Source organism: Oncorhynchus nerka, linkage group LG27 (assembly GCF_034236695.1).
Source record: "Oncorhynchus nerka isolate Pitt River linkage group LG27, Oner_Uvic_2.0, whole genome shotgun sequence".
NCBI classification, from domain to species: domain Eukaryota; kingdom Metazoa; phylum Chordata; class Actinopteri; order Salmoniformes; family Salmonidae; genus Oncorhynchus; species Oncorhynchus nerka.
Genome location: NC_088422.1, coordinates 79,074,762 through 79,090,119, shown reverse-complemented (window position 1 = coordinate 79,090,119; position 15,358 = coordinate 79,074,762). Strand labels below are relative to the sequence as shown.

Genomic DNA, 15,358 nt, shown 5'->3' with positions numbered 1-15,358 from the left:
ACAGGCTACCCGTGACATGCTGGGCTACTGTAGGCTACAATTTGGACAAGACGCTGATTGTAGCGAGTTTCGCTAAACAATCCAATCAACGTTTGAAATGAAAACAACTCAATGTTTCAATGACGCGCAAGTTCGTGAAATGTATGCATGGTGTGCTGAAGTAGCCTATGTATAGTAAACATCTATAAACAATACAAACATGTCCATGCCTTCGAAACATAATCATACACTCTTTACTGTTACCCTCTACTGGTCAGTCACTCGCTCACGCTCACACACGCTCACACACACACACACACACACACACACACTCGCTCGCGAACCATGCGTATGAGAGAGAGCGAGAGAGAGAGAGGTGAGCGAGAGATTGCACCTCCAACGGCTTATGATAGAGTAGCCCAGTGACCAATCACATCATAGGTGGGCTGGGCTCCACATTTCTCACAGTCCTACATGGGCCCTTAAAGTTTGTTTGTTCGCGGAATGCGGTGTGTGATGAAAACGTGTTACTAACCCCGTTCGGCGATAATCAAATGAATCTGATTGGGATATTCGATACATATCCTGGACTTCCAAGACACCTACAGTGTCATTACGCACGAGACTCCTATAGTCGATCTACGTTTTCCTCGCTGCATTGAGGCACCACTAACCAACGATTAGGTATCAGTGTTTCAACATACAAGATCTGAATTGCAGCGACCTCAATGCAAATCTGAAAGGAGGATATGCACAGCAACAGCGACCAGAGTTGTGGAAAGTATTTGTATGTGAGATCACGGAGGTTTCACCGTGAGCGTCTCGTCAGTTCAAATTGACCTAACTCTGCTTGGTTTGATCGCTGCTTAGTCAATAGGAAAGATACCGTTCAGCGAATGGACTGAAGACTCTGACATTCCACTAGTAGCCAAGATAAGCTTTATGTAGCTACCAGCTGGTTGCTAAGAAGGGTTAAACTGTATCTAAAGGGAGTTGGAAAACCCAGCCTTTTCTTCCACACGGATCAACTCATTGGGTGGGAGCTGAGAGAGAGACAAGAGTCCCCAGCAAATCAGGACCTAATTGATTAAAGAGACTTAATTTGAATAGGGGGCTGGCGAGGTGCCAATAGCCTTTCAAGGAACCCCCGAATGATTAATCGCAAAGCATTATTGATAATCATAACAGGACACATGCGCGGTGGATGGACTCGATTTTCGTAATTTTGAGCAGATTTTTTAGTAATTTTTTATTCTTTCTTGGCTGATGTGTGAGCCAGCATGTCTCGGAGGAAACAAGCAAAGCCGCAACATTTCCAATCGGACCCTCATCTGGCTTTATCCGAGCACAATGGTAAGTTCTGGCAATGGATCGCTGTTATCCACGCTACTATCTTTTAATATCTGCTTTTCAGATGTTTTTGTCATTTTAGGATTGTTTCTTTTTGGATAGGAAGTCTTCCCCCTTTTCGAAGTTAGATGTTTTTTTTAATGAATACATGCAATTTACTGTCTCAATCATTTTATGATAACTAGACACATTTGCTATGTGTATAGGCTATCTACTTTATGATCAAACTATGCCTTTTCTATATATCGCTCTAAGACACAGTCAAATACTTTTATTCTTGAAAATATCATATTATTGCGTTTTGTTGTTGATATAACTTTAGAATAAAACTTTGTTACAAAATATAACCATTTAAAAGTGCATGCGTTATAGTCTTGTTATTAGGCTGCTTAGCCTACTTTTACCTCGACATAGGCTTCTATGTAGCCTACACTTTTAGAATGAACTTTTTAGAACATTTTGTGTGGTAGGCTACAAAGATTGATTTTTTAATCAACATTTTTGTCTTACAAAAAGCAAGTTTCCTCTATTGCTGCTGCAAGCAAAGTTGCTGCAGCGAAAGGCTCGTTTAAGTTTCTGCTTTTGTAGTCGACTTAGTTTCACTCCAATCGTTGCCTAACCTACTCTATACACGGACAAGTACTGGTGCGTAGAAATAACCAGTATTTTCTTAAATGTTTTCCCTCTATTTTGGGTTTAGGCCTATATAGAATATAAATAATAATTTGCATACTCGCCTAACGTTTCTACTGTTTCTGACTGTCCTGTACATAGGCTAGTCTACAAAGTCGGTATTTCTCAGCCAAGCCTTGGCTTGATTCAAATCAAATGATAAGAAAATATAAACATTATTTGCTTACAATGAATACCTTATCGATTTTCAGTTTGTGGACATGGTGTGGTCTTAATTGTGGATGGTAATCATTCGTTTACAAATCATATGACTTTTAAACCACAATCTCAATGTGGTGCACGATGCAACAGAACACTGAAGCTATAATGGCCTTATAGTTATTATGTATATCATTATTTAATGTTAATACATTATAACAGTTTAATGCTTAGCCGCATGCACACTTTTTGTTTACTTCCCACATTTCCCTTGTGTATATTCCTTAAACATAATTGTCAAGATATTTCAAAGGTGAAATGTTAGTATAGATGACATACAGCTTCATATTCTCTCTCTTTCCCCCCCCCTCGCTCTCTCACATACACACAAACACACACACACACTGAGAGAAAAAGAGCGAAAAATAAATAGTGAGGGACAGAGGCCTGTTATTTTACGGGATAAACAAGTTAACTTATCCCTACATTTTTCAAAAATATGTAAAGGATTTATGTTAATTTACTTTAACAAGAGCTCAACACCAAATTACGTCACGTCATGAAAATTGGCTTGTACAAAGAATATGTCAAGTTGTGGTTGAGGCCATCAAAAAGATGGCGACAGTGGTTGAATGAATTTTATTATGCAACTACCTTGGTTGCTTTTGGAACGCTTTGTCACCCTTGCGAGTTTCTACGACTCCGGAGTGACCAGCTGACCATCTCTGTTAAGTCCACCAACAGTCACGTTTCCTCTTATGCTGATACATTTGATAAAATTATGTTTTCCAACGAGACTTACAACAAGCTGGGATTTAATTTTCTATTGCTAAAGATGTGCTTTAGACCTGCTGTGAAAACCAGGTTATGGAAGTATTTTCTATAGGCCTACAACACCCATAGCCATAACTTTCACCCTATAGTGTTTGTAAGGTAGTTTGATGCGGCAAAGTTTAAGTTTCACTATCTTAAAAATAGCAAGCAATTTCCAGATTATTAAAATTAGTATATTCTATATTTCCTTAAACTAAACGTACAATTTACTGAAATATTTTTTTTCAAAATGGTTGAATGTTCATAGTGAAACGACTGTAGTTTCGATCTAACATTTTAGAATTGTGGATGTATTTTAAAGTCTCACATGTATAGTAGATTTTAATGTTGCGCATTCGTTTATTAGTTTATATGAAAGTTAGATTAGGCTCTGTCTTTTTGCAGACTATATTGTCATTGCACTGGTACTTCCAAAGGAAATCATAAGCTCCTATCTCTGATACAGATTACATTTGACTTGTTTGTAGCTACTGCTCTATAGTAGCCCATATTACACTAGTATTACTATTATTACTATTAATATATGTTTATTAGAAGTGTTTGCCATGACATAGCATACAGAAAGGAAACTCTAGAGGCTCTTTAACTGACCCTATATGGCTGATTTTTCCATACACATTGTCTATGTATTTTCCTTCTGAGGAGTTGTATGGAAATATATTTTCCTTGAGACAGTCAATTTAGTTTGATTTATTTTTCATATATAACTAATCATGTTTTAAGCTCTTTCAGTGTGTGTACAGCTATGTTGTTTGCAGTATCCTTTACAAAATGCTAGCTGGAAATAAAGCTCTGTTTCACCCAACTTAAACCTTGCATAAGAAGCATTTACTGCTACCAAAGGTTGCATGATTTGGTTGGAACTAAGGATCAATGCAAAACATAGTCTATACCTAGAATCATACTTGTTTTTCCTTGACTGCTGCATTTCCCCTAAAATGTAATAAAGTAGTGAATAGTAACTTTAGTCATTCTCTGTCAGCAGACTGGTGCCTACTGAGTTTCACAATAAATAACCCAAAATGCATCATGCATTAAACAAGCTGAAAATGCAATACCTGTCATTATGGGTTAGGGACATGGAAATGGGTTGATAATTCTAGAATGTGTGCTCATGACTGAGAGATCTCCTGTTTGTGTGGAACTGGAAAGTCCTCAAGAGTCTCTGTATGCAAAATAAAAAGAGGGAGGCTAACATTCCCAATACATTTTAAGGAGATGCTGAGGGCATTTTGCCACTGGATAGTTAGTGTATGAGGCTGAGAGTCAAGGCTGTCTGTCTCTCATCTCGAGAGAGAGAGTTCTCGGGTGGGATGTTCAGCTGTTTTAACCTTTGCCAGGGTCCCCCTGTGTCTCTCTGTGTGAAGTTGATGAGAGTTCAGGCTGCAGTGTGTTCTCCTGTACCTCGTCATTGACCCCGCTGATCAGAGCCACAGGGGCCTAGCAGGGACTCTGTCCTCTATTTGTGATGGGGGGGAGTCTTATCAATGTGACCGCCATCCACTTCCACCCTGCAAGAGTAGCCCCCCCGGCAGGGCGGTCCTCGGCCCTTCGCACTGTTGTACCCCGCAAACAACAGGGATTCAGTTACTTGTCATTTTGCCAATGTTTATATAGTGGAAGGCTGAGATGTATCCCGGCTGAAGGACTTGCTTGCTTTTCTCCCTTCTCCTCCCCTTTAAGCTTTAATCATGTCACCAGGGCAGAGCTGCTAAGGCTGGGGCTTGTCCATCCGGGAAACGGCAGCTATAGTGGAACCCCATCTAGTGTTCACTGGGATGTTTCCAGTGAGGTCAGCAGTGTGAGGGCTGGAGAGGAGGTGGGTTAGCTCAGGCATGCATCAGGCATCAGACATCCTACTGAATTCACAAGTGTCAAGAGGCTTGAAGCCAGCGTCCCTACAAAGTAACGTAGGAACTCTCAAAAAGCTACTCTGTCATATTTTCTACTAATCCACATCTCTACACCCCTTATTATTTACTCTCTTCTGTCCTTTTTATCAGAGGCTCTCTGTTTTGGCATGTGTCTCTTCTGCCTCCCTGAAGGCCTGTGCTCTGGTGACTCCTTGTAGCATGATGATGATGAGATTTAGCTGTTTTAGGACACCGTTTTTATACAGAGTAACGCATTATTTCTATTCAGAGATAATCGTCAAGCTATTTTTTAAACATTGACTAATGTATGCACTGTTGCTGTAGACATTTGGGTGTTGTGTGCATTGTGGCTGTTATCATTTAGGCTGCGCATTTGTTGGCATTATTTTCATAGTATTTGTTTTTTTATTCATAAAGACATCAGATTAACAAAATACCATCTCTTTTTAAGTGCATGTCTACTTATGTAAACAGAGATGATTACATGTCAGTACATGATTATAGATGTACTTTCAAATACTCCATGTTTCTGAGATGCTTTAACTTCTTAATAGTCAAGGTGGTGCTATGGAAATAGCTTCTTGTGAAAGAGCACATTTGAGATGGAATAATTTGATTGTTTTAATTGGACCACTATTTGCTTTACAATCACTGAGTATTTATGAAGGAAGGGGCTGGGGTGTGCTGGGTGTTGAGAGTAACACACTTTGAGATTTAGAAAGTGAATTTACCCCTTGGTCGGTCAAATCCTAGCCTGTTACAAGTACATTATTATTAGGGACATATATATTGTGGTTTCAGTGAATGTTATGAGAAGTTGATAAGAAAGTTAAATTTGGGCATATGCTCTTTGTTTTATTTTTCTCTGTGGTTTTGGATATAGTTATTTTGGTCGCTAAACATGATCATGTTTAGATAGAATCCACAATGTGATACAATCCACAATGTCCAGTTTCCATTCACTTGACGAATGAGAGAATGTTACATTTAAAGATAGTTATTACTGACTGCCTAACTAAATAAGTTATCCACAGGCATCTGAAGAAACTTCAGCTAGTCACTTGTTCTTAGTGTTTTCATACAGATTACATTGGACAGTTTAAACAAACCTTTGGATGTATGGAATCTTAAATCCTTTAAAAATATATATTAATGATATGTGGAAATAGTAGCTTGCAGCTTCAACATGTGTGTCATCACTACACTCCAGTGCACTTTAATCTAGTAAGAGAATAAGAATTAACACTATGAACTTGATGTTTACATTTTTGCTTTTATAGTGCATTTTTGTACTTTTGTAAAAGTTTGCTCCTATAACCTCTAGGTAAGTTCTTGAAGGGCGGTTCAAGCGCTTTCATTTTGTTGACTTTGGATAGTTTTCTCACATTTTTGTTTAGCTACATTAGTGTTTCCTACAGCAGTATATTCAGGACATTGTGTAAATTGATGTATTTCCTCTTTACATAAAATCCACTTTCATTTGTTCACATGGTCAACCAATACCAAACAAAGCTACTCTTCCTTCCCACGAGGTAAATCAAACACATTTTTCATTACTGACGCTTTCAGGGGAGGCTGCATGGTTGATATTAAAAAGTTACTATTAAAGTTGGAGCGAGTCTTCTCCGTTTGCATGGTTAGAGTGGTGTGAGTCTGGGTTTTACTGTCATGGCAACATTGCGTTATCTGATGTCCCAGAGCAGAGAAACATTGAGGGAGATAATCCCTGAATTAAACAGGATCTGCTTTGAGTTGGCCAAGATGAGCAGGCCAGGCCAGGCCGTGCCGACAAGCCCGCCGCTCCCATGCTGTGTGAACAATGGGAAGCCATCCTGTCTCAGTGGGGAAGGGCCGCACTCATCTCTCTCTCTCTCTCTCTCTCTCTCTCTCTCTCTCTCTCTCTCTCTCTCTCACTCTGGGTTTCATTTTCAAATGAACCCTCCCTTTCCACCCGTGATGAAAATGTAGATCGCCGGGGCCCACAATGAAAGGGATTCATAGAGAATTGCAATTTGTAAATCAACTTGTATGTTAAACAGTGAGATTTGGGTTTGACAAAAATAAGATAGAATGAGGAAAGTCTGGAGCACAGCAGTGGCATAGGGGTGTTGACTCGCCTTTTGATCTTTTCACACTGACCCCTGTGTTTGTTGAATGGAAATTGCATAACCAAGACCAGTTTCTATGCACATTTAAAAGACAATTATTCATTTAGCGTATTCTTATTGGCTGGTATTGAATTGCCTGTTGCTTAAACTGCTGTGGCCAGTTGCTTGGTTTTGGGCAGCAAAGCCGTTCATTCTAATATATATGACAGCAGCTCCACTCATAGTTCTTGACAAATTTTCTTGAGCCATTTGTAGTTATGTTTTTATTTTATTTTTCCCTATAAAGTATATATATATAATAATATATAGCACTGTGATACTTACACATTTATATCACTACAAATTTTTATACAAAGTTTTATACGTTATGTTTTACTCTTCATTTTATGTTAGGTACTATAATGTGTTTTATTTATTTTATTTTATGTAATTTATTAAATATACATAACATATTTATAAAAACATGTGTTATGTAAACATTACAGATATTTTAGTAAAAACAAAATGTATAATTCTTAGTGATATCAGTACAATAATGGCATATATAATTTTGCACTGTCTTTGTTGAGTGTCCGAGTGGCTAGAGAGAACAATCTGGAATCTAAAGGCTCTGTTTATTGTGGCTGTCAGATTCCGATTGCAGCCTGACTGGATACAAATTAGCTTAGTGACAGGGATAACCTGTCCAAGATGCCTGTAGTCGAGTTGAAAATGAGCAAAGTTGACAGCAAATTGAAAGTCTAATAAGTCCTTCAAATGGTTGATTTGCGCTCAGTGGACATGTAGACATTGAGGAGTATGAAATATTGGAAATCAATGCTTCTCAATGAAATGTCATTAAGCCCCAATGTCCTCACTTCATAGTATTTTATATGTTGATGGATTATCTATAGAAATGATTACTTAAAAGATGGTTGGATTGATGAAACCAGATGTACATCTTCAAAGATCACTTATTATTGATTTCCATTCTTTTCTTATCCTGTTTCTCAGAGCCACCACATTAAAAGAGGTCTTTTTCACTCTTTTTTTTGGTTTACTGCTGCTTTTTTGATGGTTGTTTTTCGTGAACGTATCAAGCGGATAAGTGTAAAACTGATTAATTTAAGATGAACAACAAAATAATATGAATAGATAAAGTTGCCTCTTCAGCTGCAAAACATTTCTAATCACTAATCCTCTGTTTCCTCCTCCTGTGTTTTTTCAGGGGACACAGAAGAGCCCTGCTCGGAGGAAGACCCCCCCTGCAAGGAGTCAGATGCCCATGTCTGTAGCAGATGTTGTGCTGAGTTCTTTGAACTATCAGATCTTGAACAACACCAGAAGAATTGCACTAAGAATCAATTAGTTCTGATAGTGAATGAGAATCCTGCCTCTCCTTCCGGAAGCTTCTCGCCTGGCTCCCCTCCACATAATCCTGATGAGCAGATGAATGACATGGTTAATAACACTGATCAAGCAGAGTGCAGTGACCTTTTGGAGCATAACGCTCTCGACAAAGAAGAATCCATGGACTTTGACGTTTCCGGAATCAACGTTCATCCTGGTCACGACAATGATGGAGGCAGCAGCCACATGGAGGGAGGCAGTAACATCAACATGAACACAGGCGAGGGAAATGGCCACAGTTCCAGCAGGAACAGCTCCGGACCAGCACCGGGCACCTCGATCGTCTCTGCCCCTCAGCTACCTCCGCTTGGCAACCTGACTGACCTGGGGAGCATCTCTATGATCAACAGCAACGTCATCATCGAAAACCTGCAGAGCACCAAAGTGGCTGTGGCCCAGTTCACCCAGGAGACGCAGCGCTCCTCTGGGTCTGGGTCCGGGGGCCCCAGGGTGGCAGTGCCGGCCCTGATGGAGCAACTCCTGGGCCTGCAGCAGCAACAGATCCACCAGCTGCAGCTCATTGAACAGATCCGTCACCAGATCCTGCTACTGGCCTCCCAGTCCCCTGAAATGCAGGTGCCCCCCAGCATCTCCACACCAGGAGGCTCGTTGGGGCCGTCAGCCAACCCACTGACCACGCTCAGCTCCCATCTCTCACAGCAGCTGGCTGCAGCTGCGGGCTTAGCACAGAGCCTGGCCAGCCAGTCTGCCAGCATCAGCAGCCTGAAGCAGCTGGCTGAAAGGGCGCAGCTACCTCAGAGCAACAATCCCAGCAGCGGTGAATCATCTCAGAGCATCAGCTCACTGGGGTCGTCCACAGTCAACAACGTCCAGTCGTCCTCTGACAAGAGGCCAATACATGCGATCAGCAGCAACCTCCACTCTCAGCTCAGTAACCCATCACACACTAAGTCATCCATGCCAGCCTTTGGGATAGGTAGCCTGTTGAACCCTGTAACTAATCCACATCTACCTCAGCCCCCATCTGGAAACCACCTGTTTTCCAGCTCCCTGCCCAGTATTGGCACCACAGTGGAGGACCTCAACTCTCTGGCTGCGCTGGCCCAGAGGAAAGGAAAGTCACCAACTTCATTTGAACCCAAGAGCAGCTCAGAGGAGGCGTTCTTCAAGCATAAGTGCAGATTTTGTGCCAAGGTGTTCGGGAGTGACAGTGCCTTGCAGATCCACCTGCGATCTCACACAGGTGAGAGGCCGTACAAGTGTAACATCTGTGGCAATCGCTTCTCCACCCGCGGTAACTTGAAGGTCCACTTCCAGCGTCATAAAGAGAAGTATCCACATGTTCAGATGAATCCATACCCTGTCCCCGAGCATTTAGACAATATTCCAACGAGCACCGGCATTCCATATGGTATGTCAATGCCTCCAGAGAAGCCTGTGACCAGCTGGCTGGACAGCAAGCCTGTTCTCTCCACTCTGACCTCATCAGTGGGCATGCTGCTCCCACCAACCATACCCAGCCTGCCGCCATTCATTAAAAAAGAGGATCATTCGGTAGCCATAACCAGCCCCCCCATTTCGACAAAGACTGACTCCGGTTGTGACGCTGCTGAGCCATCAATGAAAAGCAACGACGGGTTGTCTGAAGAAGCTGCGGCCCTGCCTACATCAAACGGGAAAACTGAAGAGGGCAGTCACTCGTCGAGCTTCATCGCGAGCGTGAGCTCTGAGTCTGAGCGCAACACAGAATACACAACCTCCAACAGCCCACCTATGATGACCAACCCTCTTATGCCCCTCATGTCTGAGCAGTTCAAGGCTAAGTTCCCGTTCGGGGGCCTCTTGGACCCGCTCCAGGGGTCAGAGACCTCCAAGCTGCAGCAGCTGGTGGAGAACATCGACAGGAAGTTGACGGACCCCAATGAGTGTGTCATCTGCCACCGTGTGCTCAGCTGTCAGAGCGCTCTGAAAATGCACTACCGTACTCACACTGGAGAGAGGCCCTTCAAGTGTAAAGTGTGTGGCAGAGCCTTCACCACCAAAGGGAATCTGAAGACCCACTACACCGTCCACCGGGCCATGCCTCCACTCAGGGTCCATCACTCCTGCCCCATCTGCCAGAAGAAGTTCACCAATGCGGTGGTCCTGCAGCAGCACATCCGCATGCACATGGGAGGGCAGATCCCAAACACCCCACTGCCAGACAGCTACCCTGAGTCCATGGGCTCCGACACTGGCTCCTTCGATGAGAGGAACTTCGATGAGAACTTCGATGACCTGGACAACTTCTCTGATGATGATATGGAGGGGATGGAAGGAGTAGAAGGGATGGAAGATGGCCCTGACAGCAGCGTCCCAGACACCCCTAAGTCAGCTGACGCCTCCCAAGACAGCCTGTGCAATTCCCCCTCTCACCCCGAGATGGTCGTCCAGGACGGGCAGGAGAAAAATCATCATGCCCATCACAATGCCTACCACAATACCCACCATGATATTGACTATAGAATCCACCACAACAACCACCATAACAATCAGCTTAACAGCCACCATGACAATCAGCATCACAACCACCATAACCCCCACCAGAGGCTGGTAGAGGAGCTACAGGCCAGCAGAATGAAGGCCATGGGGAACGGAGGTTCAATGGAAGGGGACTGCCTAACTAACGACTCCTCATCCCTAGGTGGGGACATCGAGAGCCCGAGTGCCGGGAGTCCAGCAGTGTCAGAATCTACCTCTTCCATGCAGCCCCCATCCCCCACCAATGGGCACCCCCAACATCAACGTAAGTCCCCCAGCTTGGAGGAAAGACAAGAGAGGCAGGAGAGACAGGAGAGGCACCAGAGGGCTATGTCCCTGGATCACATCAGTGCCAGCCTCATGCAGCATCACCCTTCTAGCATCGGGGCCCTGGACCTGACATCCTGCAACCCGTCTAAAGACCCACTGGGCATGCTCTTCCCATTCCGTGAGCGTGGCACGTTCAAGAACACGGCCTGTGACATCTGTGGGAAAACGTTTGCATGTCAGAGTGCCTTGGACATCCACTACCGAAGCCATACCAAAGAGAGACCGTTCATTTGCACAGCCTGTAACCGGGGCTTCTCGACCAAGGGCAACCTGAAGCAGCACATGCTCACCCACCAGATGAGGGACTTGCCCTCGCAGCTCTTCGAACCCTCTAACACCAGCCTCTCCTCCAGTCCGACCCCCTCCCTCCTCTCTGTGAACTCCCTGTCCTCCATGATCAAATCAGAGGTCAACGGCTTCCTCCATGGCCTCCACCACCACCAGGACCACCACAGGGACCACCACAGGGACCACCACAGGGATCACCACAGGGACCACCAGGACAGAGATCACCATAAGGACATGCCCAGCAACATGCCCCATGGCCTGGTGACCACCTCTGCCTCTACATCCCCAGTGCTCTCGGCCTCTGCCCCTCCACGCCGGACACCCAAGCAGCACTACTGCAACACTTGTGGGAAGACCTTCTCCTCCTCCAGCGCTCTGCAGATACATGAGAGGACCCACACTGGGGAGAAGCCCTTCGCCTGCCACATCTGTGGTCGGGCTTTCACCACCAAAGGAAATCTCAAGGTAATTGTAAGATTATAAACATTATGAATGGAATGTTTAAAATACACACATATTCAATATCTCATGGCAATTGTATATTTAAAAACATTATGAATGGAATTGGAAAATGTCCACATATTTATTCATGAATATCTATAGGAGGAGTATAAAAATCACCAGACTTTTGGTCCATAACTTTGAGCAACAAATTGAAGTGTGTTATGTCAGTGCCGTTCGGAGGCAGTAATGTTCTATAATTGATGAAAGACCCAGCTCAGCGGAAAGGTTGAATCACCCCATTAATATGATTATTGGGTAGAAACCTGAGAATGTGATCAGCAGAGCACAGCTGGGAATGGTTCAGTTAACAGAATTAACTACAGTAACCAGAGGCAACCATCCTCAGTTTTCCAGAGTTTACCCCTTGAAAATCCCAGAGTTTCCCTTTGATCAGTAGGAAAAGGCCCCTAAGAGATAAACAGGAAATGAAGGGCCAAATGTGATCACACCACTCAACTGTGAGAAATCAAGGGGGCGAAACGTAGAGAGGCGTAATATTTAGGAAGCATTGTCAAATGTATAACCAGATTGCAATTACCGGGTAATCAGCACCAGTTAGTTTACACCCTTGATGATATAAAAAAACAATACCCTTATTATTTGTAGCAAGATTTCACATTTAGCTGATGCTATGATTTTGTAGTGTGTTTTTATTAAAATAATGTGTCATTTCTAGCAAGTGATATTGTAAAATGTGTTATCTAGAGCACACATCTAACAATGTATTTTAAAATATCACTTGCTATAAATTATGCATGATTTGAATAAAAACACACTCTAGACAACACATTCAGTTGTGTATCTGACACCTCCATGTTTCTACAGATTTAAAAAGAATAACATGAATTATCTGTAACACTCATCCTTTCAGGATCAAAAGAAGGAGAAAAATACATTGTCCTCGTTGGCAAAGGGTATAGCAGGGGTAAACATCAGATGTAATACTGGCCAGGTCAATGAGAGTGGGCACTGCAATTTGAACCAAAGCACAAGGGTCTCCCTCATGAGACGTTTGAATGAAGGTTTCAGATGAAATGCAGTATTTCATCCTAGCCATAATAAAACGGTTACACCATGCCCACGTCCCCACGCCGTTCACAGCTCACCGCACCAATCCTCCTGCTGCACCCAGGGTGCTGAACTCTTTTAATACTAACTTTCTGTTTTTGTTTTTTCCACGGCATCATCTGTTACTATGTGCCTTTGTCGTGGGCAAGTTTGAAATATTTATAATTTGCGTCCTCTCTCTCTCTCTGTATCTGTTTCTCTCTCCAGGTTCATATGGGCACACACATGTGGAACAGCGCCCCTGCCAGACGCGGCCGCCGGCTCTCTGTAGACGGCTCCATGGCCTTCCTGGGCACCAACCCTGTCAAGTTCCCAGAGATCTTCCAGAAGGACATGGTGTCTAGGGTGGGAAACGGAGACCCGGCTAGCTTCTGGAACCAGTACGCTGCAGCCTTCTCCAACGGCCTGGCCATGAAGACCAACGAGATCTCTGTCATCCAGAACAGAGGCCTGCCGTCTCTGTCGGGGAGCATGGGGAACGGGGGCAGCTCGCCCGTGGGCGGCCTCACAGGCAACCTGGAGAAGCTGCACAGTACAGAAACCAGTGCCGCTCTGGCTGGGCTGGAGAAAATGGCCAACGCCGAGAACGGGACCCACTTCCGATTCACACGTTTCATGGAGGACAACAAAGAGATTGCCACCAACTAGATACTTTTTCCCTCTCATATGTACACGCACTCGCACACACACACGCACACACACACACACACACACACACACACACACACACACACACACACACACACACACACACACACACACACACACACACACACATAGTGAGAGAAAAGAGAAAGAGAACAAGGCAAAGATAAAGAATGACTTGGCTTTGGCTTGCCTTTGAAACATTACCAACATGAGTGTGAAGAGAACTTGCCTTTTTGTACAATGTACAACATGTTATAGTTTTAAGGAGCTTATTTATTAGTGATTATAACCTTGCTCGGAACCAAGTGGAAGCATTAACAGTTCATTTGTTTCTGTTCTACAGCCAGAATGGGTATGAGCTGAAAGTGAGCTGTTGAAACTTTAGCATATCTTTACCTTGGCATTAAGTTATTTTGGTCTGTAGTATATAGCTTTAACACAACTGTTGATGTTCATGTGATGCATTAGATCTGTAATAAGTGAAACAGAATGGCTGTAAATAATGTACACTGATCTACTCTAGATCGTCTAACAGATGTGTATTAACGTTCCCCCATGAAAATAATCATTGAGACTTCAGGCAAGGGACTGTGATTACACTGTAGTCATTTCCTTATCAACCGCTGTTGATCTTTTATTTAAGGAAAATGCAAGCATTCAAGCATTTCAAGTGTTTATTTAGAGTTACAGTAGGCCTAACCTGTTTTGTTCATTAATTTTATTCTATGTATTGTACTTTTTTTCTTTCTTCCATAGTTCCATTTTTTTCTTCTTGATCTTTTTTTTGTATTGCTTTTTTTGTGTAAAGTTTAACACAAAACAGTTGTGTTGTTAGAGGAGATGATGAATTCAGAGAGGTTCGCTTCCGGGTTTGAACTGAGAAGAGAGCCAATCATGTGGGTGGGATTCTCCTATAGGTCATCTGCTGGATTTCCACATTGCTGCTATGTCCTCAGCATCCTCATTGGCATCAAGTGCAACATATGTGTTGACGTCTATGTAAATAATGTGAGACGTGAGAAATAGAAATTCCATCACAACAAAATGTACATATAAAGCTCATAAGACAAAGTCCATCTTGGCTAGGGGACAAATGATAGTGTTTTTATAAATATAAATATATATTAGGTTTGACAACCTTCGGACTGTTACATGCACTTTCTTGGAAAGTTGGAAGATCTTTATGGGTCCAGTTTCTCTACACTTTAATACCTACTAACAACTAAGATACTGTCATTCTTTACTCTATTATTCAAATACATCCGTTTTCCAAAAGAAAACTATGAGTGTTTGTGTCTCTTCATTCTCTTTTGTTTCTTTCTGTTTTGTATGCTTTATGATTGGAGATAATCGGGGGTTTGGAATAATTGGAGGGTTTTCACTTTTGAAATGTGGTCTTCTCATGTTATTTGAAGGAACATATATATTTTTTGTGTGGATTGAACTTTTCAATTTGAGTTTAAATAGGCATACATGCACTTATGAAATAATACTGTATCATGGATCTATAACACTTGTCAATGGTCAATTAATTTATCTCCCCTCTCATTTTCGACTGGCACTTGTTGTGAAGCAGCCTATTCTTTCTAAAGTAATTTAAAAGTGATTTGCATGATTGTGTCAAACAATCTGAGTTCGGATGTAGACGTAATCAATGAGGACACCAGGGTTGTG

General features: G+C 42.8%; 1 protein-coding gene across 1 annotated transcript; it reads left to right on the top strand.

The window, feature by feature from the left end:
- Positions 1-472: 472 nt before the first annotated feature.
- sall1a (spalt-like transcription factor 1a) lies at positions 473-14,964 on the top strand. The gene is made up of 3 exons (XM_029647984.2): positions 473-1,332; positions 8,184-11,929; positions 13,244-14,964. Exons 1-3 carry the CDS (start codon positions 1,260-1,262, stop codon positions 13,682-13,684), a joined length of 4,260 nt encoding a protein of 1,419 aa, XP_029503844.2. The 5' UTR covers positions 473-1,259; the 3' UTR covers positions 13,685-14,964.
- Positions 14,965-15,358: the final 394 nt, after the last annotated feature.